This window comes from Megascapheus bottae, chromosome 20 (genome assembly GCF_031878675.1).
Source record: "Megascapheus bottae isolate mThoBot1 chromosome 20, mThoBot2.hap1, whole genome shotgun sequence".
NCBI lineage: Eukaryota > Metazoa > Chordata > Mammalia > Rodentia > Geomyidae > Megascapheus > Megascapheus bottae.
In genome coordinates, this window is record NC_143528.1 from 30,061,649 (window position 1) to 30,088,917 (window position 27,269).

Sequence of the window (27,269 nt, forward strand, 5' to 3'; positions counted from 1 at the left end):
TTTAATTATGCTCAGCTGGTACTTGAGGCTCCATGTTCAAGGCAGATACTGGGGGCTACAGAAAATGGAGTGCATGCTATCATGGCACCAAGCCAGGAAACTCCCCTTGGTGGCAGGTAAGACAGACCGAAAGGAAGGTCTGGGGTGATGGCAAACCTACTACTGATGAGTTTACTGGTGAGGGTTCTTATTAGATAACAGAAGATGCTATTTAATAAAAGTGCTTAGAGAAGAATTTATGACATTTCTACATTTTTATGATTTGGTTTTGGATTTTCCCCCCTTGCCCTGCTTTGCATGATCACAACTGTAAACTATTTGAGAAGACAAAATTCAGATTTTTTTTAAAAAATGACATGTTTTCCAGGCACCAGTGGGTCATACCTGTAATCTTAGCTATTCAGGAGGCTGATATGGTTCAAAACCAGCCTGGACAGAAAAGACTATGACACTCTTTCCACTGAACTAGCAAAAAGGCAGAGGTGGATTTGTGGCTCAAATAGTAGAGCACCAGCCTTGAGTGGAAGAGGTTCAAACTTCTGTAGGGGCACCAAAACAAACAAAGCAAAACAAAAATCAAAACTAAAACAAAAAATGATCATTTCCACAAGTATCTCACAACTGAGATACTACTTCTAGCGTAACTTTTTTCAAGAATAAGTACTTAATAGTATCTTCCCCTTGTAATTACTTTCTACTAGTTTGACTTGGAATGAAAAACATTAAATATCATAAAGCTCTCAGATATAAACTCACTTCCATAAAAGGGAGTAAAAGGCAATGAATAAAGATTAGAGCAAACCACATATTTTCCACAGCTGATCACAAAAAACAAAAAATTCATTATTTCCAATGTATTGAAAGAAATCTTAGATGTTTATGAACTTGACCTCATTCTGTTACCTAGGGCTCTTAATTGCTCTTAATTTGAGCATGACATACCACAACATTTTCTTATCAGTGGACATAATGTGCAAAGCAATAAAGAAACCTTTTCAGACCAGACCAAACTACTCTGCCAGGTTACCTTAAGAAGTAGGTTGAAAGAGTACAAACAGAACATTTTCCTTTAATTTCCTCTGCATTATTTGAATCATCACACCAGGATGCACTGATTCTATAATTCAAAGAAAGCATTCTATTTCAGTTATTTTTTAATTTTCTCAACCTAGAAAACTAAAAAAGAAAAGATTATCATCTTCTACCTAGTTAACTTGCAGAAAATTGTGCATTATGAAAATTGTGAAACAAAGCTCTAGGGAAATAAGTAAACACTCAGGGATTTAAAATAAACAGAGATAAAATCTAATATAGGTAAACATGGCTACAAAGTTGCCAAGTTTTGTGCTAAGTGCCAGCTCTGCCTTGCCCTGAATCCTCCTTTGGGTATCACATTATCATCTCTTTTTATTATTTGATTGACTGAAAATCTGACTTATAAGCAAATTATGATGTTAGTTTTCAAATTTGTGCCTGAGCTACCTGTCTTCTTAATAATCACAACATCATCCTGCCTGCATTTTTTTAGACATGGTCCCCCTCATGCAAACAAGGTAACAGAGCTAGAAGCTGCAGAACTGTTGAGATGCCTGAGATAAGAAGGGTTGTTAATGCCTGTTAACAAGTCTTCATGTTTACTCTCCCTTGATTTATAACCAATTTATGATGGCTTTTATAGTAGATACACTTCACTTAATCAAGATCCAGTCAAGTACTACTCATTAAACACATCACCCTTTCTTTCCCAGGAAAGCAGGGCCCTATCTCATTAAGAGCAACACATACTCAAAATACAAAGAGAAAAGAAGTAAATAGTGGCAATTAATTTGATGGCTGGTGCTATAAGTAAGTCTCTTTTATAGCTGCCATTTTTTAAAAGCTTATTTTGCCTTCTTAAGCTCTTTATGGAGCCAGAACACAGGCTACTTTTCTCACTATTAAATACAAACTCAGTCAGTAGCTCTATTGTCATTTAAAAAAAGCCAGAAGAAAATAACAAAATTAAGTGCTGGAGAGTTATTGGTAGATTTTTTTGAAACTCTGATGTGAGATTGTCTAGAAGACTATTTTTTTAATTTATGAAATTTTATTTTAGGGGTACTGAAATGTGTTTTCAATGAATCATATTATACATATTAGTGTGAAAAATGTTGCTCTTGTGTAGTTCCAGTGTACCCACAATAATATTTATGGGCAGTTAACATTTCATTTGTGTGCTACGTTCATCTATAATTTTTGTTCACTTATTATAAAGTCTAATGAGCTTAAATACAGACATAACCACTGGGCTGGACTTTTGCCCATCAAGAGATCCACACGTTAATTCAGGAGAGTAGCTATTCATACACTAACAGTGAATTTGGGAAGAAAACTTTGATCCAGGAGAGAAATTCAAGTTTAGAGAAATTCAAGTTTCAGTAGTATTTGAGGTTTGATTTGCAAATGCCACAAGAAAGGATGAGTTCATATGAAAATGATGGCGCAGCTCTTCAAAAATTTGAAGTAAATTTAAATTGATGGGAAACATGCCAAAAATGCTATGGAGTCTGACACAACCACACTTCCATGAGGAAGAGGAAGAAACTGGTATTAGTTACTGGACTACAAGTTGTCTAGAAATTTCTTCATTTCTCCTGAAATGATTCTAGATTTTTTTTTCTATATATATGTGGTCTTTTGTGCATGCTAGGCAAGCACTTTTAACCACTAGGCCAAACTCCCAGCCCAATGTCCCTGAGCTTCTTTCTTTTTTTTTTTTTTTGGCCCCTTTCTCTTTCTGGCCCCGCTTGCTCCGGCCCTGCTCGCTCCGGCCCGGCTAGGCCCCCTTTCTAGCTCCGGCCCCGCTCGCTCCGGCCCGGCCAGCTCTCGCTTGCTCCTGGCTCTGCTCGCTCCGGCCCCGCTCGCTCCGGCCACCACTCGGTTGGGCTCTGTTCACTTCAGCTCAGCTCGCTTCTTTCGCTCTCTGTCACCGTCGCAGTCTCGTCTCTGCCACTTCCGGCTTGGTTGTGTATGTGGGATATCGAGGAATCGAACCCGGGTCTTTGTGCATGCTAGTCAAGCACTTTAACCACTAGGCCAAACTCCCGGGCCCATGATTCTAGATTTTGATTCTAGATTTACTCCACTGTTGCTAATTACACAAAGTCACTGTGTCCTTTTAATTAATCCTTTATCTTTGGCAATTCCTTATGCTTAGAAGACTATTAAAAAATTCTGCCCATTCGTTAATTCTAAGTGTTTTGGGGGTTCGTTTGGTAAATAATAAAGAGATGTCAAAATGTAAGGCATTATTCTGGTCTAAGCATATTATTGTCATTTCTTCTTTAACAAGTGAGATGTTCACAGAAAGACCACAGAATGCTTAGAACTAGGAAAACAAAGAATAATTCCTATCATCTAGAAATCTTTCTTGCATCAAGTCATGAACATCGGATGTCATGGGGAGAAATACTGGGGACTTTCCTAGACTGGGCCAATTGAGTGCCTATACATTCTGTGCCTTGCATTCCCACTGACATCTGTCAGAGCAGTAACTCAAATTACTATGATAGAACTGTTTATTTTTTTTTCTTTTCTGCCAGTCCTGGAGCTTGAATTCAGGGCCTGGGCACTGGACTTTCTCAAGGCCAGAGCTCTACTACTTCAGCCACAGCACCACATCTGGCTTTTTCTATGTAAATGGTACCGAGAACTCGAACCCTGGTCTTCATGCATGCCATGCAAGCACTCTACCACTAGGCAAAACTGCCAATCTGATAGAACTTTTTGAGTCACTTATTTCTGCCTCTCTCTGACATTGTAATGGTTCCATTTTTAATAACTTCGTTGCACAGTGCCAATGGAAATAGCTCAAGTGAGCGTTTCCATCCTTATCATCCTAAGAAAATATCAGAAAGCAAGTAGGAGGGTGGAACTCTGCAGTTCCCTGGGATTCTGGAGCCAAGTTGCTCAAGTTAAGAGGAATACTTTACTCTTCTTCCTGACAAGCCTATCTCTGGTTTCACTCCTTTTGCCAGAATCTACACACTGAATGTCCATGCTCAGATTTTACATGTCTCCTCCTATCTCTACCAGATCGCCTTACTGAGTGATACAATAAAAACAGTTGGTCATATTTCACCGGAGGGCTCCGAGATGACCTAGCCACCTTTTTCATCTTTCTACTTTTGGCTACAAGTTGGAAGGTCATGGAATTCACACATATTTTCACATTCAAAACCAGTTACAGCCTTTAATAAAGGGCCGATTTAACTGAGCTTCTTATTCCCCCCTCCCTCCCTTCCTTCTTCTTCTTTTTTATTTTGAAAGCATCCCCCTTTAACAGAGAGTAAGGGAAAACTTGCCAGGACAAGTTGCCCCATAGTTAAATCCTGCAAAAAAAAATGTTTTCTAACCAGAGAGGACATTTAGCAGGAGTATTGAAAGTATTAGAAAAGTATGCAGAAAGACTCACAGTTTCGGTTTGGCAAGCAGGGGTGGTGGCTCCTTGGTGGGTGAAAGCAGGGCCGTTGGTGTTGGATGAGATTTATTACCGTTAGCTTTGCCATTCATCAGTCCATTCATTCCATGGCTGGGATGGACTCCGTTGCTTTCCCTCTCGGCAGAACTGAATTGCATCTGAAGGGCTGCCATGCTGAGTCCAAAGTCAGGGCTGTTCACCTGCTGGATCTCACAGGGTGTTTTGGATGTTAACTCCAAATTGCTGCTTTCCAACATGGGAGGTGGAGGTGGGAAATGCTGCAAGTGCTCATTGTTGCCATATCCAAATGAGCTGTGGCTACAGTTTTCAGTGTTGGCTGGGGAAAGGGAAGCAAAAGGAGAGGCTACCACGTCACCAAGTCATCTTCTCACCATCATAAGTCCCCGAGACACCCTGTGTGCCCTGTTCTTACACAAGAGAAGGAATGTTGCCTTCACTGGACACAATATTGCCAGCTGGTAGGCCTAGGCTTTCCCAGGATTATTTCCAATGTTTACCACCTGGATCACTTCCCCACTGAATTCAGATGGAGGGAAACTACTTGTCAATTCATTCATTCCAAAGAAGATCTAAAGGTAGGACCTGATTTAAAATTAAAATAAAAAAGGCTACACAAAGAGTATCAACCAAAATACTTTATCCTCTCACTTTCAGGTCGTGGGTCCCCTAGGCTACCCATCCATATTTGCTGACAGAGTTTGAGCTATAAAAGATTTATGTGGATATTCATCTTATTTTAAAGCCAAGGAAAGAAAAGTTCTGAGTATAAGTGAAATGTATGCCTCCTGCTCTCATGCCAGGTAATCGTCCCAGTTGTAACAGAAAAGAGGTGCATTTTATTCTTTCTTTCTCTCTCTCTTTCTCTCTCTCTTTCTCTCTCTCTCTTTCTTTCTTTCTTTCTTTCTTTCTTTCTTTCTTTCTTTCTTTCTTTCTTTCTTTCTTTCTTTCTTTCTTTCTTTCTTTGCCAAGTACTTGTGAGTCACACCTATCATCCTAGCTACTTAGGAAGCTGAGATCTGAGGATCCCAATTTGCAGCTAGACTAGACAGAGAGTGTAAGACATTCTTATCTCTGATTAATCTGCCAAAAACCCTGGAAGTGGAGCTGTGGCTGAAGTGGTAGAACACCAGCCATAAACAAAAAAGCTAAGGGACTATGTTCAAGCCCTGAGTGCAAATCCCAGTAATAGTGGAGGGAAGAAAGGAGACTTTTTTTTCTTGTTATCCACAATATGTTATGCGTATGTAAATATATATATATGTATATATATTCCCCCTCACTTTTCCCAGAGCCCAACAGACTTTCTTTTGTTACAGTTCTTTGAGCTCTGCACTACTGGCGTGGCCACTTGATGAAACAGAACACTCGCGATACACTACTACATGACTCCAATCATGACCCCAACATTTCCACTGAATGCCCATGGGACGCCTTTGTGTTAACCACTCCCTTTCATTGCCTTTCTCAACGGAGATGGAAAAGCATTGACAATTTCCACGCTTCACATCCCCCAAGCCACTTTTGGTCATGCCTCTGCTGCCACCTAGTCCTGGGTTCTTGCTCTTCTAGAAACTAAATGGCAGTTGAATTGTTCTCCAAATCCGTCTCAGGCATCAGACATCCACTTCCTCGTCCCATACTGTATGTATTACTATGGGTCAGGCTTTGCTAAGAGATTTAAAACAAAACAAAACCCAACTCTATAAACTGACCAACAGAGATGGAGCTCATTAGTAATAATAGAAAATAGTGAAATAAAATAATAAGGGCAAAAGTCTTTAGAATGCCTTCCCTGGTGGTATGTTTTTTGAGTTTAAAAAAGTGTTCATCTATTTTTCAATACTGGTTACAAGATTATAACATCTTGCTTTATTTTTCATATAAAAGTTATAAATTACCATTGAAATTTGATTTCTAAGATCTTTAAAGCTTTTCTGAATTACCCTTCCTTCCTTCTTCCTGCCTTCCTCCCTCCCTTCCTTTCTCTCTCCCTCCCTCCTCCTTTTTTAATTCAGAGCCTCATGTACCAGACTGGCACTCTACCATTTGAGATACATCTCTAGTCCTACACTAGATTTTCATGGAATTTTCCTTTTCCAGAAGTTTAGTGGACTGGACTACGGACTACAGTATCTTGGTACCTCATACACTGACATTTCTGGGAACCAAGATTGCATTCTGACTTACAGGTGACTTTCTAGGTGGAGAGGATTCTAGGTTACCATCAAGACTTAGAAAACGAGTTCCATTGTTTCCCAAATTGAGACTGCATTATTTAAACAAACAAACAGCAAAAACAGCCCCAAGAATGAGTACCTTGTTCCTTATCTCCTTTCCACCCCCTCTCCTAGCCTTCCCTCAAAGCATTTGTTTCAGATAAAACCCTTGATTGTTGGGGTAACTCCTGGAGGTGCCACAAGCATTCCTAAAAGCTGAGTGCTCCAGAGACAGTTGCCATTTGGCTTGGGCAAACAGAGCTGGGGAATAGAATCAGCTTCAACTCCCACCCACCTGAAGTGACAACTAGTTGGGCGGTGCTGGTCACTGATCCGTAGTCATTTGTTGCTGAGCAGGTAAAGATCCCAGCATCTTCTGGGAAAGTCTCGGCGATGACCAGTGTGCAAATCTCCTCTGTAAGGGAAGAGAAGTGAGTCGGTCATCCATCACAACAAACCACCCAGTCTCTCTCTACCAACCACAAGTCCTCTTAAATTTCCATATCAGCTGTAATGTAAATATTTAGGGCTCTCTTTTAAATTCAAGTTGAAGCCCCTGATGTTTTTCTGTTTGTTTGTTTCGTGCTTATACTGGGCCTTGAACTTAGGGCCTCCACAAACTCTCCTTTGGCTTTCTCCCTTATGAGTGGTACCTGACCACATGAACCATAGCTCTAGTTCCAGTCTTGTGTGCATTAGCTGGAAGATAAAAGTTTCTTGGATTTTTTCTGCCCAGGCTGGCTACAAACTTTGATCCTCGTATTGCAGGATAGATAGTATTATAGGTTTATGTCATTAGTGCTTGACACCTATGAAACTTAATAACATAATTATTTAAAACGTAAAGGGCTATTCACTTGCTTTATCTTACATTGTTTCATGTATTTGTACAAAGTTTGTATCATGAATTTGTATTGCCTGTTCAAAATATGTATTATGATGCAAAGGAAAAGAAAATGGATTCATGAACCTGTTTGGTTTTATTTTTACAGATTCAGCAGGAAGGGTTGCAAAGATATCTTGAAAATATGGCAGGAAAGGCAAAAAAGATCTAGTCTTTGTGATTAGGGATAATTATTGTATATCTAGTATCTGAGCAATTTTTAAAAATACTGAATGGTCAACCAGACTTTTAGTCCAGTCTGAAATAAGTATAAATGTCAGACTTCATTCTTTATTTCCTTATGGTCTATAAGTCTTAATTCTATAATCCTAATTTTCAATCTTATTTCTTCCATTTTATATTTCAAGACATTTTTGAAAAAGACCACTGTTTTTGAGGGATAGAATTTATTCTGGACTTAGGTTACACACTGTGCTTTAGAGCTTCACCACTTTATTTCTAGAAAGAAAACCTGAAGTAAGACTACTTCCCAGCAAACAGGAATAAGGGGTATAAGAGACAGGAAAGCAACCAAAGCTCCCCTGTCTCCATTAGTGCCAAAGATTCCTCTATGTCAAGGTGCACTATGGGAACTGGGAAAGTCCATGAACCAATCCTGTAAAACTGTGGAGTGTGATTTACATGTAGGTTATTTGAATATCTTAAGATCAATGGTTCTGTTGAGAAGGAAAACTAAAGGGCAGAAGAATGAACTGGCAAGTATGGAACAGGCAGAGCACTAGTTTTGTTTCTATTCTGCATTTGGATCTCATATGCTTCAGCTATGATTTAATTTTGTAAAAACTACAGCTAAGATGCTTTTTGTCCTCAACAAGAGTAGATAGGACAGTGGTTTTGTTTTTATTTTTGTTTTTTGAGGAGGACTATTTATGAGATGCAGTGTGGGTTATTCTGAACATCATGGATCTTGAATTTTATGGTAGTGTTGCCCAGACTTGTTTGATGATAAGAATCACCTGGAACATTCGTTAAGTATGCTGATTTCCTAGTCTTCTCTTCTCCTCCAGAGAGGATGATTCAGTAGATCTGGGTTGGGGCCAAAGAGTTTTTACCAATATGCTTTCCAGATGATATTTTTTTTTACCTTGTGGAAAAATATAGCAAACTTTGTCCTAAAGAGTGGATTTTTAAACTTTTAAATATTAGAACTCACAGCAGGAAATACATTTTATATTCAACCCAGTCACAGGCAGAAGAAGGTGTGTGTGTGTGTGTGTGTGTGTGTGTGTGTGTACATGCATGCACATGCATGCACATGTACACGTGTATATGTAAACTTAGGCATGCAATGTAAAAAGGGTGATTAGCTAACACACACTCCCTGTAACATCTACTATTGTTCTGGGTTCAGTAACTGTCCATCAATCATGACAAATTAAGTAAAAACTTTCAAGATCCAGGTTAGGGAGACACTTCTACCTTTCAAAGGCACAACTGTTCTTTTTTTTAATTAAAAGCTTCACTGAATAGAGGGGAAAACAATAGAACAACAGAGAGCAGGAGGTAATTCTGTGTTTTGACAATACTGTACGCAGTTCTTGGCTTTCCAATGGAAAAGGAAGATAGAAAGTGTGGAAATAATTCAAGTTTGGGTAGTAAGATATAACTGGAGAGTACAAGGGACCGGGAATTTTTTTAATTGAATTCATATGGTTGTAGAGTGAATTAAATGTAGACTTAACTGGAGAAGGGTAAATAAAACTTAGGATATAAGTGCTCTAAGGGATTTCAGACTGACTGGTTCAAATCTCTGATTTCTTCAGGATTGGTCCAAAGCAATTCTCTCAAGGCCATGGCTAATTAGTGCTACAACCCAGATGCTAAAGGTAAGCAACCTGCCTCCTGTAGGCATATGTTTTCTTCCCATTTGTTCTGCATATTTTCCTAGCTTACACACAAGGAACTTAGAGACCAGGAAAGTAATGAAAGATTTAAGCCCTCCCTACTCAGCCTTATATGTTTCTGTAAACATAGAGAATCTTTTTTTATTTTTAAATTTTCCAAAATAGACTTGGTCAGATTCCTTACCTACATGTGATTTTAGAATGGGAATTTTCCATGAAGACATGTTTCACAACTATAGTGGAATCTTGGTACCCATAAGTACATGATTCCAAAGAGACTGCATTGAAGAAAAACATCACACACTCAGGACGCATAGAGTTCAGTACTGTATAGCAGATGCTTGATACTTTTTCCCAAAATGTTACTCCCACTAAAGACGTGCTCATGCTACCTTTCAATAAATCTAACACTCTCCTTCAATAACTTCAATTAAGTTCCTTATCTTTTACTTCGTCTTTGGGGCAGTGCTTTTAGGGAGGCAGATTTTCACAAAATCTGTGTTTCGCTGCACACAGTAGGTCCCACAAATACTTAAACACAAGTAAGTAGAATTTGGAACTGACTGAGAGTTTCTCTGAATCAATTGAGCAGAATATTTAAATATTTTTTGGTAATTTGTTGTTTATTTATTTACTGTACTTGCTAAAAACTGTGAAAGATAAGTCTATATATAACTAATTAGTAAATAATTTACTCATTCCACAATTTGTTTGTTAGTTTCTGGTTCCTTGACTGTAAATAATCTCTGAGAGCACAGACCATTTGTAGTGTTGATGGGAATCTATTCTCAGTATTTATCACACATTGGGCTCTCTATAATTATTTTTTAAATAAGCATACAAATGAAATTTAAATAGAAGGAAAATAATACTTGATTTACAAAAAGCATGTTGTCTATTGGACTTTAAGATTGATTTTCCTGGGAAGGTAAGGGAAAAAAAAGATGAGTGGGAGAGGGTGTGGGGGGGGTGAGGAAGAGCTGGAGAAAAACTTGGGAAGGGTAACAATGTTCAGAAAGTAATATGCCTATTACCTGAAGAATGTAACTGCAACAACCCTCTATATATCACCCCAACAATAAAATAAACATTAAAAAAAGATGCATGTACTTTTCATCCTATTATATAAAATGTCCTGTGATATATAGGTTAGTATAAAAGATTTAAATCCAAATGATATTATTAAACATAGTTTTGTTCCATGTTCAAGAAAATGACTGATTTTCCTACAACCATCCTTTGTGTACTTCAAATTTGATTGAGCACACGTCATTTTATATGAATACTCAGGAATTGCATGTAGTTAGTGGATAAACAGCTTCACCTTTAGGAAAGACATTGAAAAATAGCAAAGAAAAAGTAATAATGTTACGTTATTTTAGTGATTCAAACGTTGCTAGACCATAGTGATTTTCATTGGTTAAAATGTTAGTTTAAGCTGAGTGCGGTGGCTCACGCCTATAATCCAAGCTAATATGGAGGCTGAGATCTGAGGATCAAGGTTCAAAGCCAGCTCCAGCACAAAAGGACCTGAGACTCTTATCTCCAATTAACTTCTAGAAAACATCTCAGGGTGCGGGGTGGGGTTGGCTTAGGGCTAGGGTGGTAGCCGTGAGCTGAAGAGCTCAGGGACAGTGCTCAGGTGGAGTTCAAGCCCCATGACTCACATGCAAAAAATTGTTAGTTTAATGCCCTTGTCTAAGCAAGGTCACTCAGCCATCCTACCAGGAGCTTGTTTTGTTGGGAGAAATGTTCATCATAGCTTGTATGGTTCTGACATTATAAAAATAAAGAAAGCCACAAGGAAATGAGATGAGCCAGGATGTAATATTGAATTTTCATCTGGTAGCATCTTACTTAAACAAAGACCACAAAGACATCTGTAAAATAAATTTTGGTAAGGAGTGGAAATCAAGAAATGACTATTCATGTCAAATAAAGGGAGTTGGGGCTTACTGGTCTGCAGTAAAGAACTGTCTCCAGTATAAGTGGAAAAACTTTAAAGTTATTAATAACTTTAATTATGATCCACTTTAATCCAATTTTCCTAAGTTTGATTTCCTAAGGGTTTTACTTGAGGGCATATAATAAATTACTAAGTCTGAAACTATTTTTATTGGTACTAAATTCTTTACTTTTTACAGTTACCTAAAATTTACTTAATTATAGTACTATCTCCCAGAAGGCAGTCTTGAATCTCATTCAAGTCCTTGGATATACTTAACACAAATACAAACAAAACCCAATTTTATTTTTTTGCAGAAACTCATAGGAAGAAAGTCAGGAGGAAGCAGGGATAAGATTACTGGGTCTCTTGGGTTTTGGGGGAGATATTTTCAAACATAGCTTCCTTCAAAGCTTTTTTAATTGTCTGATCCAGAGTTACCAAAAAGAATTGGGCTTCTACTTTTTCTAACCACTAGTTTGATAAAAACAAAACAAAAAAAAACAACTGATAAAGAACTCTGGGATAAAATTAACAGATGAAATTCAGTGCTGGCAAATGTAATGTTTGCATTTATAGTTAATAAGGACTTTAAAAGAATTGCAAACTCCATCAAGGGATGTATATTTAAAACACTGGTGGCTCCAGCCACCAATTATCATCCTAGCTGCTCAGGAGGCTGAGATCTGAGGACTGCAGTTAGAAGCCAGCCCGGGCAGAAAAAGGCAACAGACTTATCTCTAATTAACTAACGTAAGGCTAGAACTGAAGTAAAACATAACACTGGAAGCTCAAGAGGCAGAGCACCAACTTTGATTGGAAAAGCCAGGCAAGAGAAAAGAGGACCTGAGTTCAAATGCCAGCACTGATGTGTGTATGTGTGTGTGCATACACTCATAAGTGTAGTTTAAGGGATTGCAATGAAATGAGCTCTGTATGTATGTAGTCTAAGAAGTAAAATACTGTTTGTACTTTAGAATTCCTAGTATACTTCCCCTAGTTAATATTCTGTCTCTTTTCAAAACAGCAATCCTTTGATGTGCTTTATATATTTACGATCTATGTATGTATCCTCAAAGAAATGTGTCCTCTAATTTTAGAAAATAGGGTAACAAGTCAAGTACTGGTGGTTTGCACTTGTAATCCTAGCTCCTTGAGAGGCTGAGACTGGGAGAACAGAGTTCAAAAATGGCCTGAGCAAATCTCTCGGAACCCTTTACAACCAATACATGGGCACTGTGACACATGTCTGTCATTCTAGCTATATGGTAGGCTGGATTCTGGTGGCTCTTGGTTCCAGACAAACTCATGCAGAACAGTTTAAGACCCTCCATCTCCATGGAACAGAGTTGGGCATAGTGGTGGACGTCCATCATTTAAACTGTGATGGGAAGCTTGAAGTAGTCCGATGGGCAATCTCAGAGTGTACCTAGGAGCACAGAAATAACCAGAGCAAAACAGGGGTAGAGGCAGAGCAGGAGGACAGAAGAAAGAAAATCACATAACAAGAATATGCTCTAGGGCCATTAGCTAGTTTCAACTTGTAGAAAACCTGCATGGGTATCTGGGTACCACGTCACGAGTCCCAGGAAATACAGTCTTGCTACAGAGAGATGGTCTAATGGGCTGAGTGTGGGAAAGAAGCAAGATATCCAGAAGAAATTGCCAGTGGCATAGCCATCACTATATTGTTTATGTCTAAATGCAACTGGGCTAACTTCTAAATCTCAGATGTGGTTGAAGCAGAACGCTGCTGTGTCCTCCCACCGAGCCTGGTCGAGGGACCTTTCTAGGACCTTGCCTGTCTGAAAAGATTTTTATCCTCCATCTTCACACAACACCGAAGGCTTGACTGTGGCTGGATCTCTAGGCTGGCAGTAATTGGACTTTTGAAGGTTTAACTATTGTCTCACGTGTCTAGTGAGGCTTACAAGGATGTGTAAGCTTTTCTGTTGGCAGTTTGAATATAACCTGATTATTTTCCACCTTTGGGCATTTGTACAATAAGTTTCCCTTTCTGGGAACTTCACAATGAAGCTTAATTTATTCCAAGCATTACATATTAGGTGTTTTTTACCCAAATCTGGAAATGGATAGCTTCTAGTCAGTGGGGGGTATGGTTTTGAAAAAGTTCTTCAACAGGCCCATTACTTCTCCATCTTTCTTCTCTTCTCCTGCAACCCTAGTTACCCACGAGTCTGGTCTTCCCAGGCTGCTTCTCTGGTTTCTGTAACTCTCTAAGATCTCTTTTCTCTTAGATCCGTTGTTTTTTGCTGTATTTTGTGGATGATTTCAACTTTCTGTTACCAAAATATTTCATTCAAATATCTTTATTTTCCAAAGGACTTCCATTGCTCCTCTGCATTTTTCAAAATAGTTCTCACTTTTAATTCCTAGGTCACTTTCAAACTTTGCTTTTTCTCTTTCTTTCTTTACAAATCTGCTTTCTCCATGCAGCCTGCAGGAGAGTTACTTCTTCTCTCTCACTCCTGTGAGAAGCGCTGCTCAGATGAGGTTGTCTGTTTGCCTGCTGTTGCTCTGAGCAGGGGAAACTCACTTGTCAATGATGGTTTCCTGGTTGCACAAAATAGATGCACACTCCCCAAGTGGTGTCTTTGCATCTCCTTCCTTCCTCTGCATTGTTCAGACTGCACAGAGGAGTCCTTCAGTCTCTGCCCAAGAAAGGCATTTTTAGAAGATGGCACTCTAGAAGGTCCACACAGGAAAAAACTGGGAGCCAAGAGCCTTTGGCATTAGAATTCACTCAATTTCCCTGGTATAACACTCGCTAGAGTGCCTATCGTCTCCAATCTTTCTTAGGTCATGTGGTATCCTAAATGTCTCAGCAATTTTTGAAATGATGTTATTAAAAATCAATATATCTAACATTTCTGTGTATTATGTTTCCAAACAATAGGATAGTATATATGAAAATAGGTACTATTTGGGGAAAAAAAGAGAGAATATACATGCCACAAAAGAAAATGCTCTTAAATAACTACAATTACTTTCTATTGGATGAATGCCTTTGTTAGGTTCTTCATAATCTCTCTTAGTGCCAGATTGTACATGGTCATTCTTATTTCATAGTCCTCAGGTTTTTCATGGAATATTTGTTTTATTTCATTTTGCATCAATCTAAAATGTGATTTTAGGGCTGGAGGTGTGGCTCAGGTGATAGAGTAGCTGCCTTGCAAGCATGAAGCCCTAAGTTTAGTTCCCAGAACCATATTAACAAATGAGTACAAACAAATAAAAAAAAATCTCAATTTCACAAAGAGTTGTTATAGAAGAGAGAACAGTGGTCCTGTTGTAAATTGGAATTATTTTCGGCTAGTCATGTCTGTGGCTTGTCCTATCTGTGTCATCTGTCAGATGTTAGATATCAATATGTTCAAAGGAAGGAGAGCATCCTTGTCAGAATGAAGAGGTACCACAGCTACTCTGTTACCCCATCCCAGAGTTTGGGAACTACAGAATCAATATGCTTTTGAATATGCTTTATTCTACCTTGAATTTGTATTACATTATAAGTGTATTGAGTTCATTGATATCTCACCAAACAGTTTTATCACCCCCCCCACAACTCAGCATCTTGGCATTTTTAATTGGATAGAATGTATTTCACATTCAGAATCATTTGATCAAGTCTAGAATGGGTCACAGTGGTGGTGAAAGATTCATAACAAAACAAGAGGCCCTGTATTTTTCTATGTATCATTCTCTAACCCGTAAGCCACTTCTTTGGGAGGTGGTTTTCATTTTGCATGCCTTTAGACAATGCTATAGAAGTAACTCACTACAGTCTGTGGCTATTTCCAGACAGCTGAGTAAGAGCCTGAGTATTAACATCTGTCCAGTGAGTCTGCTTGCCCCACCCCCCAGACCAGTCTTCTAAGGATTCAATCAGTATAAAGTTAGAGTGTCAAAAAAGAAGGCTGGGGCAGGTAAGATGACAAAAGGATACTGATCTTCAAGTAGCTGGCTAGTTATGAATTCACAAAGCAGTCTGAGAAGATTTGTGATGCAAGCTGACTTCTGTCTAGACAGAGAGGGGAGTGTAAAACACATTAGACAGATACAACACAGAAGTGACAAGGAAAACCTGCTTCCTTTTCACAAATGTGCTGGCCAGGCTTCTGCCATGTCCTTCTTTATCTAAATATCTAGTCCTAATGGAACACTGGCTAGTTTTTTTTTTAAGTCCTTTAAAATATTGTGCGCATGGATAAAGGAAGAGAGTCAAGATCTGAAGAGAAAGAGGAGACAAGAAGAATGAGAGGGTGGGACTGAGAAAGAACCTGGAAGGGAAGGAAGGAGGAAGGTTATGGGGGTTAGATGTACACAGAAGACAGAGCAAAACAACAACAATAGCAACAAAAATGCCAGTGACTCTGTCAGACGAAGGGAAGAGAGGGTAATAAGATTTGAATGCTTAAATATTTTTCCTGAATTTCAAAGGGTATTTTATGTTATAGTATTTGGAAAACATCACTGGATCAGTGATGTTATAAAACTTATTTTCTTATTTTTTAGTTGAACCCACATGTCTTTGACTATACCTATCAGACTAAGATTTTTATCACAAAACAATCATAAATACAGGACAATCTAGAGGAAAGATTGAGTGAGAGGCATATTGAGGTGGCTCTATTCATTTTGTATTTAAATTTCAGTATTTTGGGATTTGAGTATGCTTTACTTAGGGAAACAAAAATGAGATTGTGTTATTAGATAAACACTGATGAAATAATTCATATAAAATTTATTTTCTATTCTTGATGGACTGTAGTCATATATCTTCTTTGGCCTTTCTAATGAACAGTGGCTAAAGACCACCAAAAACCAGCTATTAGAGGAGCCTGTAGCTGCAGGCTCCATCTATGGCTGAATACACCAGTGGTTCCTGGGTATCATGATCAATCAGGTCATTTAAGGAAATGAAACATGTTTTTTTTCCCCCTTTGACATGAAACTTCAAGGTCAATGTAAGGAAAACAATAAAAGAACCATAGCATGAGGCATGCCACAGCTTTGTTTTAATACAAATATGCTTTATAAAATTTGTTGTAATGTTTTTATTCATGTCAGCTCACAAAAGCAATTGTTGGAGTTTAACTATTTTGTGTTGTTTAGAAATATGACTGTTGCTGGGAACTGGTAGCTCATGCCTTTAATCCTAGCTACTCAGAAAACTGAGATCTGAGGATTATGGCTTGAAGTCTGCCCAGGCATAAAAAGCTGTGGAAACTGAATTAACCACCAGAAAGCCAGAAGTCAAGCTGTGCCTCAAAGAGGTTGAACACAGGCCAGGCCCTGAGACATGGGTTCCATGAATATTCTCAGCATACAAAATGTAACATTAAAATAGCCTTAAGCCACTCTAGTTTCATAAAGATTTCTTTTTTAAAAAAATTTGCTGGTCCTGGAGCTTGAACTCAAGACCTGGGTGCTGTCCTTGAGTGTCTTTTACTCAAGGCATGTGGTTTATACTTGAGCCACAACAGTACTTTCTGTTCTGAGTAGTTTATTGGAGATAAGAGTCTCAAGAACTTTCCTGTCCAGGCTGGCTTTGAATAGGGATCCTCAGATTTCAGCCTCCTGCGTAGCTAGGATTACAGGCGTGAGCTCATGTACTAAATTTAATCTCAAAAGTTTAATGTATCAGAGAGCATTATCCAGTCTTATATAAAGATGTTTAACTGACAAAATCTGAAGTGGTGTATTTCTATAGTGTGAGAAGCAGATTGTGTGTGTGTGTGTGTGTGTGTGTGTGTGTGTGTGTGTGTGCGCGTGTGTATTTTTTCTTGTTCTGGGGCTTGAACTGAGGGCCTGGGCATTCTCTAAGCTTCTTTTGCTCAAGGCTAACATTCTACCACTTAAACCACAGCACCACTTTCGGCCTTTTCTATTTACGTGGTACTGAGGAATTTGAACCCAGGGCTTCACGCATGCTAGACAAGCACTCTACCACTAAGCCACATTCCCTGCCTGGTGACCGTATTTGATTTGGTGACTGACGCACTTCATGGGGTGTCATGCTCTAGTTGTAACTCAGAGGCCACAGATCAATGCCAGTTGTTCTCTGTGGATGCAGAGAAGCATCTTTGAAGCTCTGGATCCTAGTGGATGAGTTCTCTGTTTTTAAAGACCCCCATATGCACGGGATGGAATCAGGAATAGCCGTGGCACTGTGCTCTAGAGTTGCTCACAAGGGGCCTTCTGATTCCTAAGCTAGGTCAGGGCAAGCTCACGGCTCCCAATGCAGACTTAGCAGGACCTACTTGAGCTGGAAGCAGAAAGTGAAAAATCATCTAGTATTATATCCTTTGTTTAGAAGCACAGGGCACTGTGGCTTTGCTCAAGAAAAAATAATCCCAAGTAAACAAATAATACAAGAAAACAATCCCAAACAGGGCATACTGTGAAATACCTGGACAAACTTTTTTTTTGTCCATGAGGAGTCATAAGTATGAGAGAGGTTGGAGGCAGGGGAATGGTTGGCCCCCATGTCTGTGGATCACAGAGCATTCTGATGAGGTCAGATGACCTGGTAATGAAGAGGCATGCTAGGACAGGATGGCTTTCTTCATGCTTGTCGAACATCGTTCAACGTTTATGGCTCATGGCACATAAATGAGACATACCTGGGTTGACTCTGCACACATCTTTGGCGGCTCTCATTCGAGGCATGTTCTCAGCCATGCTCCCTCACTGCTAGTGGGTTTTTGTCAGGAGTCAGAATAGAACTCTTTTCTATTGGAATTTTAAGGAGGATTTTTTCCATTATTGACTTAGTTTTCTTTTGGAGTATGAAAGATTATATTTAAATAAAACAAGCCTGTAAGTCACTGAGTTTGACCTTCTTGTCTGAGTGGCACTTAATGTTTTACTAATAGAAAAGATGATGTAAAACACAATGTCTGATCCATGATAAAGAAGGGGGGAGGGTGTCTCATATTTCCAGGGAATTGCCAAAACATTGTTCTTTGTGTAGCTTTAAAACCGAAAACAGAACTATTGAAACCCAAAAGATACATCTCCCCCCAAAAGGAGAAAATTCTTACCAGGCTCAGCTGTAGATCTGGGTTCTGTTTGTCACAAGAGAAAGAAAATAAATCAGAATAGAGTATTAGGATAGCATTCTATTAAAATGAACCTACATTTCTCTTCTTGTTATCTCGTCTAGAGCACATTATAGACAATTTCCATAAAACAAGAGCACATTCAAGTGACAGCAGATAATTTCTCTTTCTATAAATATAACAAGTTGAGTTCCAGGAACACTTTTAAGTATTATTTAAAGATGTCCTTGCAAAGTGGATTATGGACTTGTGAACTTTCTAAAATTATTTGCCTGAATTTGAGTACAAATGTGAAACGTATTTCTGAAGAAAGAACACAGAACTTCAATCAGTTTCAAGGGCACCTCAGTTTTAATTTTCTGGGTCCTGGAACACAGTGGCTTATCTAGTCTTGTACTTTTCGAAAAGTGAAATCAACTCATTTGAATTAATTTTCATCAAAATTTATCTCCGGATTTCCTGAAACCAGGCGGAATGAAATGGTAGGCTTTAGAAATAGAGTCCTGTCTCCTTACTTTTTTGTAGAATTCGGAAGTCTGGAGAGTCTTGGATCTCAATTCCTTGCCGGAACCACTGCACCCGCAGAGTGGGTGCCCCTCGAACCCGGCACTCCAGGACTACCACCTGGCCCTCGGAGGCTGCAGTGTTCTGCAGTTCCTGAAATTCAAGGACAGTGCTTTCTCTTAGATGGTTCACTCTTCAAAAAAACTTCACAATCTCAGAGATACAAAGGACAAACCTTAGTCCAATAAACAGGAAGCAAAACCAAATCCCCTGCAGAGCTTGTATTCAAACTACTACCTTTCATAAATATCTTAAAGCCATTCATAATTTCTACATCCTAAAATGAGGAAGGTTAACCACCATAGGTTAAATTTGCATTGATTATTTCTTACCTTAGTTAATTTAATTAAAGGTCAGTGAAACTCTTTTGCAGTACTGCGGTTTGACTCAGGGCCTTACTTCTGCTGGGGTACTCAACCCTCTTTTCCTTTCTTTTCTTTTCTATTCTTTTCTTTTCATCTTTTCGGAATAGGATCTTGCATTTACACCAGAGCTGCCCCTGGGTTACAACTCTATTTATGCTTCCCATGTTGTTGGGACAACAGATGTGTGTGCCACTATATCTAGCTTTTTCTTGGTTGAGATGAGTCTCATGAATTTCCTTTTTGCCTGGACTAAACAATCCCCTCCCTCAAGTAGGGTTTACAAGCAGGAGTTACCTCTTCTGTAGCTTGCTACTTTTTCTTTACATTAATAAACTGGTGGAATGCGGGTTTCTTAAAATAATTCCACTCCAAATGAATATTGGTTGTTAGAAAAGCCAAATAAGACAAGAAAAAAAAGATGTATTTGTTTTCATACACTTCAACCTTTTCATGTACTACCCCATCATCTCTGCTTAGCTTGTTTTCTGTGGCAGGTTTATGAAGCTAAAGGGTTTGGGTCTTTTCTCATTTTGAGATCCTAAGTAAAATAATAAAACATCTGTCCTTCCTCACTGACCTTCATTTCCTCCTTCCTTGCCACTGCCTGTTGATTTCACCCTCCTCCAACTCCAGACTAATAAATTTTATAATCCAAAAGATTAAAAATTAATTTGGCTTCATAGCTGCAAAGAGGTAAAGCCTCAGGGATTGCTATTAACTATTAGGATATACATCCTCTCTTTCCTTCCATCTCCAAGTGGGAACTTTTCATCTCTTTGACTATTTAGCCTGGTAAGCAGAGCACCAGATCAAATACAAAGCATGTAGAACTCTTTAAATAATTCAATTATGGTAAAAGAACTTATCTGCACAAAAAACCCCTCATATTGGAAGAGTGTAGACTTTTGGGACATTATTTAATCAGTTGTTGGTTTTAATTGTTTAAGGGACTGATAGACAATCTCAAATTCTGCAGCCTATGGGAAAAGCAGATGCAAATGCAAATGGTGTGTAGTAAGAGTGTTAAGGCACTATGAGAATTCTGACAATCTGTGATGAACTTTAACAGTGTAATGCAAGCTGGGTGCAGTGGCTCAAGCATGTAATCCTAGCTACTCAGGTGGCTGATATCTGAGGATTGAGGTTCAAAGCCAGCACAGGCACTAAAGTCGATGAGACTCTTATCTCCAATTTACCACTCGAAAACCAGAAATGGTGCTGTGGCTCAAGGGGTAGGGAGGTAGCCTTGAGCTGAAGAGCTCAGGGACAGCGCCCAGGCTAAGGCCAAGCCCCACTACCAACAAAAATAAATAAATAAAGTGTAATGGAAGCCTGATTTGACATTTGGTAAGAATTTTGGATTCGAACTCAGGGGCTGCTTGCTAGGCAGGGGTGCTACAGCTTGACCCAGACTTTTAGTCATTTATGTTCCATTTATGTTTGAGATAACATCTCACATTTTGCCTGGGGTCAGCCTAGATTGGCATCCTCGCGGTCTCAGCCTCTTGTGTAGTCAGGAAGACAGATGAGAACCACCTCGCCCAGATCTCTACAATGTTTTGCCTGAGCTGGCCTCAAATCTTTATCTTCTTGACCACTGCCTTCTGAGTAGCTAGGATTATAGCTACTCTCTCTCTTCTTCTTCTCTCAAAGTAAAGTTGAAGTAAGAGTATCAACTAATAGCTGCCTTTCTCTCCATTCTTATTTTTAAATGTAGAAGGATCTCCAGTTTAAAATTAAATTTTGACTTCGTCATTGGAACCAAAGAAAAAAAATGACTTAGTAGCTCAAACACCATTTCACTCATGGGGTCCAGCTTCTATGGGTTGATCTGTTAAATATCTCCAGTCATGTCCAGGAAGCCATTCATGATAGATAACAAATGGCACGCAAATATTTTTCATGCTTGAGCTTCCAGACACCAGAGGAGACTGATTTATTCCCAAGACTATGTAGGTTTTGTTTCTGGGTGTAGAGGGGGACGTATTGGAAAGTCAGAGATGAAAAAAATGGTAATATGCCAAAGAATGAAGGCAGACCAAACCTTAGTTGTTATTCCAGGACACTTAGCTTCTCCTGTGGACACACACACACACACACACACACACACACACACACACACACAATTATCTTGACAAAGGTCATGGCTTGTTGTTCCAGTAGAAGGACCCTTTGGAATATAAGGAGAAGCCCTGTAAACACTGAATGGTTCATCCATTCAGCAAAGGATCTAGGAATCCTCAGAGTTTTGATTTTTTTGTAAGTGTTCCTATTTTTCTCTGTTTTCTTTCTTTTTATTAGTATATATTAACTTGTACAGTACCAAGGGGTTTCATAGTAACATTTTCATACATGCACATAATATGATATACTTGGATCACATTTACATTTAATTCTTATGTTTTTATTCTTGGGTGTTTCAACATCTATCTATCTATCTATCTATCTATCTATCTATCTATCTATCTATCTATCTATCTATCTATCTACCTATCTATCTCTCTGTCTCTCTATCTATCTATTTATCTATCTTTCTGTCTACCTGACTTTGTAGTTCCTCAGAGGGCTGAAGGGAAGATGTGCTATGAAGATGGCTATCTCCTGTGCATGTGTATCTGCACATCCAGAGTATTACAGTTCACACACCAGCTCTCTGGCAGGAGCCAAGCTCTTTAGTCTGCCAGGCCCATGGGCAGAAGCAAGGATGGCTTTGCCTTGGGCTGGTTGTGCAATTGAAGTTTTCCAGAGGAGTCTGAGAAACCACCACTGTCATGGCCAAGGGAAAGAAAGGAGGTGCTCACGGGAGGTGGAGTGTGTGTTGGGGGTGGTGGGGACAAAAATCAAGGGTACTTTGAGTTCCAGAGGGCATCAGCATGATTATTTTCTAAACTAGGGAGCCAAACCTACAGTAGATCCTGCAAAGCAGAAACCCAAGTTGCCTACAAGGGAAGAGGAGAAACAAATACAAGAAAGGAGCACAACTCTGACAGAGCAGATGCACCCCAGTCCAGACAGAGATGCAAAGGCCAGAACTGCCCAGGAACAGTGCCTTAGACTTCTAGTGACTCCTCAGTTTGAGATTTCTTAAAAATCAATCTACACAAAAATACAACTATTTAGTCTTAGTGTTTTCATGCCACATTGTTAGCAGACAGAACACTCGATTTTCTTTTGGGAAGGGGACCAGATAACTAAAGACCTAGACACTGGTGGTACATGCCTGTAATCCTAGCTTCTCTGGAGGCTGAAATCCATATAATGTGGTTCAAGCCAGGAAGAAAACTGCCCATCTTATCTTCAAAATAATCATCAAAAGCCAGGCTGGGGGTATGTTTCAAATGGTAAGATAGCAGCTGAATGAGTATGCTGAGCAAGCTCAAGGCCCTGAGTTCAAACCCCTAGTAACCATTTTTTATCCCCCATCCCCAAAAAGGTTGACTAAAGAATGAAATGGAGGAAACAATGTTTGTTTAGAGGCTTCCTGGTAGTAATTAGAAAAAAATTGGTAGCAATTGCATGTATGATGACGCTACAGTGTAACTGCACAGTGAAGGAAAAGAAAACAGCAGCATTGTCTACATCCCTTCTATTCTCACCATGGACTTCGTTTAAATGAAGAGTGATATTGTGCTCTGATACCTTCAAACCATGTGTGTCTTTGGTAATGTTGCATTTGTTATCATGGCCTTCCTGGTGATGATGCTGAGAAGCTGCTTGTACAAAACTTACCTTACATTGTAAGTGTGGAGGTGGAAGAGTCACCCCAACAAATGCTGCCTGTTCTGAGAATTAGAGGAAGACTTTGAAGGCTGTTACAGTAACACAGCTCTTGTTATGGTTTTTCATGACCTATTTTTGGCTGTTGTTAGCTTATCTAGGAGGGGAGTTTTAGAGTCGCTATCCACTGTTATCATTTGTTCTCTGTGCTTACTGGAAACACTAAATAATGTTGAGTGAAGTTTGAATTCAGTCTTGTTGCAGAAGAAACAAAACCACAGGAAGATAATGAAGAAGCTTTGCTACTGTCTCACAGAAGTTTCATAGATTTTTCTTATATGTCTGTCCTTAGTTTACTTAAAATTGATTTGAATGAAAAGTATAAGACAAGAGTCCAGTTTAACTTCCTTTTCATCTCTGCTGAAAAATTAATTCTTTCCCCAGTGAGCTGAAAGTTCTCATGAGTATTGAAGTATTTTGTGAGCTCTGTTCTGATTACTTTATCAATTTGTTAAGCCTCATGGCCGTATGATAATACAGGTCTATTATCTTTTGTCCAAAATACCTGAGACCAGAAGTATTTTGTAGTCAGGATTTTGTTTTCGGATTTTGGTAATATTTACACACACACACACACACACACGCACACGCATGCACACATACACACACATTTTGGGAATGCCCAAAGGCCAAACATGGATTTCACTAATGTTCCATAAATATATGTTATGCATAGCTTGAAGATATATATATACATATATATAAATTTATATGTATATATATTGTTAGTTGTGGGGCATAAACTTAGGGTCTGGGCACTGTTTCTGAGCTCTGTTGCTAATGACTAGTCTCTACTACTTTGAGTCACAGCTCCACTTCCAGGCTTTGAGTGGTTACTTGGAGATAGGAGTCTCAGGGAGACTTTTCTGCCAGTCTGGCTTCGAGCTATGACCCTCAGATCTCATTCTCCTGAGTAGCTAGCATTATAGATTTGAACTATCAGCACCTGACTAAAAACACTTTTATACAATATTTTGAGTTCAGCTAAGCTTTGGTCACTGCCCGGAACATGAGGTAAAGTGTGGAATTTCCCACACTTTCCATGTCAGTGCTTAAAGAGTATGGGATATTGGGGGCATTTTGGATTAAGGATTCTCAACTAAACCTCAATATCCTTTAGAAAGTCTTGATAGCTCACAGGACACATCCTTTTCCTTTTCTAGGATGACCTTGTTTTGTTATTTCTCTAGTAGTGCCCTAGCTATATTTAGCCATTAAAAAATTCCTAACATTTTTTTAAGAATCAGGTCGCTAAATTATATACCAAAGAATAAACAGAAATGAAAGTCTTATTGGGATTTTTAGCAAGATTTATACTAACTATATAACCAAGGACTTTATGGTCTTTCCAGTCTACAAGAATGGTATCTCTAACCATTTATTTGGTCTTTAAACACAACTTTCAATAATGTTTCATAAATTTCTCCACAAAAAAAGAAGGGTAGAAGAGAAGAGAAAAGGTAGGTTGCAGGGGTCTTAGGAAATTTATTCCTTTGTGTTAGGTCTCTCACCTAACGGGAAGAAAGTCTCTGTGTTATTTTCTCTTGTCTGTCCTCACTTTCCCACTAGATCAGCTTTATTTCCCACCCTCATCTCTTAGACCTTCCCCAAGGCCACAGGCCCCCAGCAGGTCAACAAATGCCTTTGTACTCCCAAAGGGAACAAATTAAGTGTCTGGATCTGTTCATTTTAATTTTGAAAGGCTGCTGCATGTAAGAAGCCACATGTGAATGAAATTTAAAGACGAAAGCAAACACGGTAAATGAGATTTCCAGCTGTCAGACCTTTGTAAAAACAGGAGGAAAGCAGGCTGCCATGGTTCCATCGGTCCTACAAAGATGTGCAGTTGGACTGTGAACCTAGAAGAGCAGAGAATACGGATCAGATTCTCAATATATAAATGGCTACTGGGATGAGCTAAAGTAACCTTTCATTTTGGGGATGGCTCCACTTGAATGAAATGAGTGAATGAACGTACCGCCATACAGCACACACTCGACTTCTCTGACAGTATAGACCTTGTTCTACTTCCCTGTTTCACATCTGTTACTCTTCTCTGTTCAAAAGGATATTCAAGGTAAAAGTTCCCTTAGGTCCCAGAGGCTCTGGGAGCTCTTCAATGCTATTACCAAATGGATTTCTGTGTGTGGGACTTCCACAGGGGTCATTTTTAGAAGTTCACACAGATGCTATATTTTATTTTAAAATACAACCTGGATTTGTTGAGTCAAGAGCATAAGATATTGGCAATGGAAGGCAAAGTAAATGATCAAAACAGGGCCCTGTGTTATTTTTTTAAACCTTATATTCTTTCAATGAAGTTGTTACTGAAAATAAGGAAAAAAGAAAATTCTTTTTGATGTGCCACCCCCCCCCAACAACAACAACAACAGCAACAAAAGGTGCTGAAACAGACTGGCAACAAATAATTTTTGTGTGTGTGTGTGCATGACTGCTTATGTTCAAATAATCTTTTCTTTTTTTTTTTTTGCCAGTCCTGGGCTTGGGCTCAGGGCTTGAGCACTGTCCTTGGATTTTCTCAAGGCTAGCACTCTACCACTTGAGCTTCAGCACCACTTCTGGCTTTTTGCTATGTATGTGGTACCGAGGAATCGAACCCGGGTCTTCATGCATGCGAGGCAAGCACTCTACCACTAGGCCAAATTCCCCGCCCCTGTTCAAATAATCTTTTATAAGTTGTTGGTAGCCTTTTTTTTTTTTTTGCCAGTCCTGGAGCTTGACCTCAGGGCCTGGGCACTGTCCTTGGACACTTTTTTCTCAAGGCTACTGCTCTGCCACTTGAGCCACAGCACCATTTCTGGCCTTTTCAGTATGTGTAGTATTGAGGAATCGAGCCCAGGGCTTTGGGCATGCTAGGCAAGTACTCCGGCTTTTTATCCCCAAATGCTGATGTGATATTATGTGTCTAAATGAGCCACAGGACGTCAGGAGAAGGGTTGGCAGAACTGTAGAAATGCTAATAACGGACTTTATTATTTCTATGTTCATTCATTATTTCTGTAAGACTTCACTGGCTTATAATTCAGGAGATCTAGGTTTCATCTTTCACTGTCTTCTGAGTCTACTGAGAAATATGAACCTATTTGTGCCACACTGTTTCAAGTGTCATGTCAAGATGTACTCAGCTGAATCTTCATGATAACCCTACAGGGTGGGTGGCATTAACATTTCAATTTTACAGATGAACAAAGCAGGCACAAGAAGATTGCATTATTTCCTCAAAGTCCCTTAGTAAGAGGGAGAGCTTGGATTTGAACCTAGGCGGTCTGGCTTCAGGGTGGTCATATTTATGTCTGAGGGTCTGCAGCAAAGAAATGATAGAATTCCTCTAAGTACTTCATTCACAAAGCTGTAAAAATGGGAGTGCAATAACGTTTAGTGTTCCTGTTGTATTAAAACCATTTGAAAATGTACTCTTCACATCCTTATAGTATCAACATCTATCAATAAATGTGTCTTTCTGTTTTTAGATTTATGTTACATCTTAATAGACTCGTCCACATTCAAGAGGTACTTTTGGTTTGTTTTTCCTATTTCTCAGATAAATTGGAAGTGATGTTGATTTTTTTTTCTGCCATGGAATATGGAGTACAGTGTTTAGCATTTAAATCACCATGTGTCAGTATTTCAACATCTAAGCATGCATTTAATCAGAGATAGTGCTGGGTATTTCAGTATGGCTTGGGGTTTAGAGGAAATCTCTATTAGCTATGATATCTTTGGGTAACTTCTACTGGTTGATTCTTCAAGTTTGTCAACCCATATGTCTTTACTATGTATCATGCACTGCAGTTACTGAGACATCTCTGAATGCTCAAAAGATAGATATTCAAGGCAGATGGAAGGCACTATGATGTGACTGTGACATATTCCTCAATCAAGGATGGGTTCACATTTCAAGGGTATTGTATTTAAAGATGCACATACATAAATGACATACAGATACTGATTTTTTTTGTAATTTTCAGAGTAAACACACCAAGGATTAAGTCCCAGTAAGATCTATTACTGTTCTATCTTAAACAAAAAAGTATGGTGAATCAGGTACTGGTGGCTCACAGCAATAAT

At 39.0% G+C, this 27,269-nt stretch overlaps 1 protein-coding gene across 3 annotated transcripts in view; it reads right to left on the reverse strand.

The window, feature by feature from the left end:
* The window catches only part of Palld (palladin, cytoskeletal associated protein), a 316,862-nt gene that overhangs the window by 155,330 nt on the left and 134,263 nt on the right, over window positions 1–27,269 (reverse strand). For all 3 annotated transcript variants that reach the window (XM_090354212.1, XM_090354211.1, XM_090354210.1), the window contains 5 exons: window positions 24,965–25,039; window positions 18,990–19,131; window positions 18,457–18,480; window positions 6,992–7,111; window positions 4,454–4,796 (listed from right to left, as the gene is read on the reverse strand). In XM_090354212.1, the coding sequence (XP_090210338.1) occupies window positions 4,454–4,796; window positions 6,992–7,111; window positions 18,457–18,480; window positions 18,990–19,131; window positions 24,965–25,039 (704 nt within the window). The remainder of the gene's footprint in view (window positions 1–4,453; window positions 4,797–6,991; window positions 7,112–18,456; window positions 18,481–18,989; window positions 19,132–24,964; window positions 25,040–27,269) is intronic.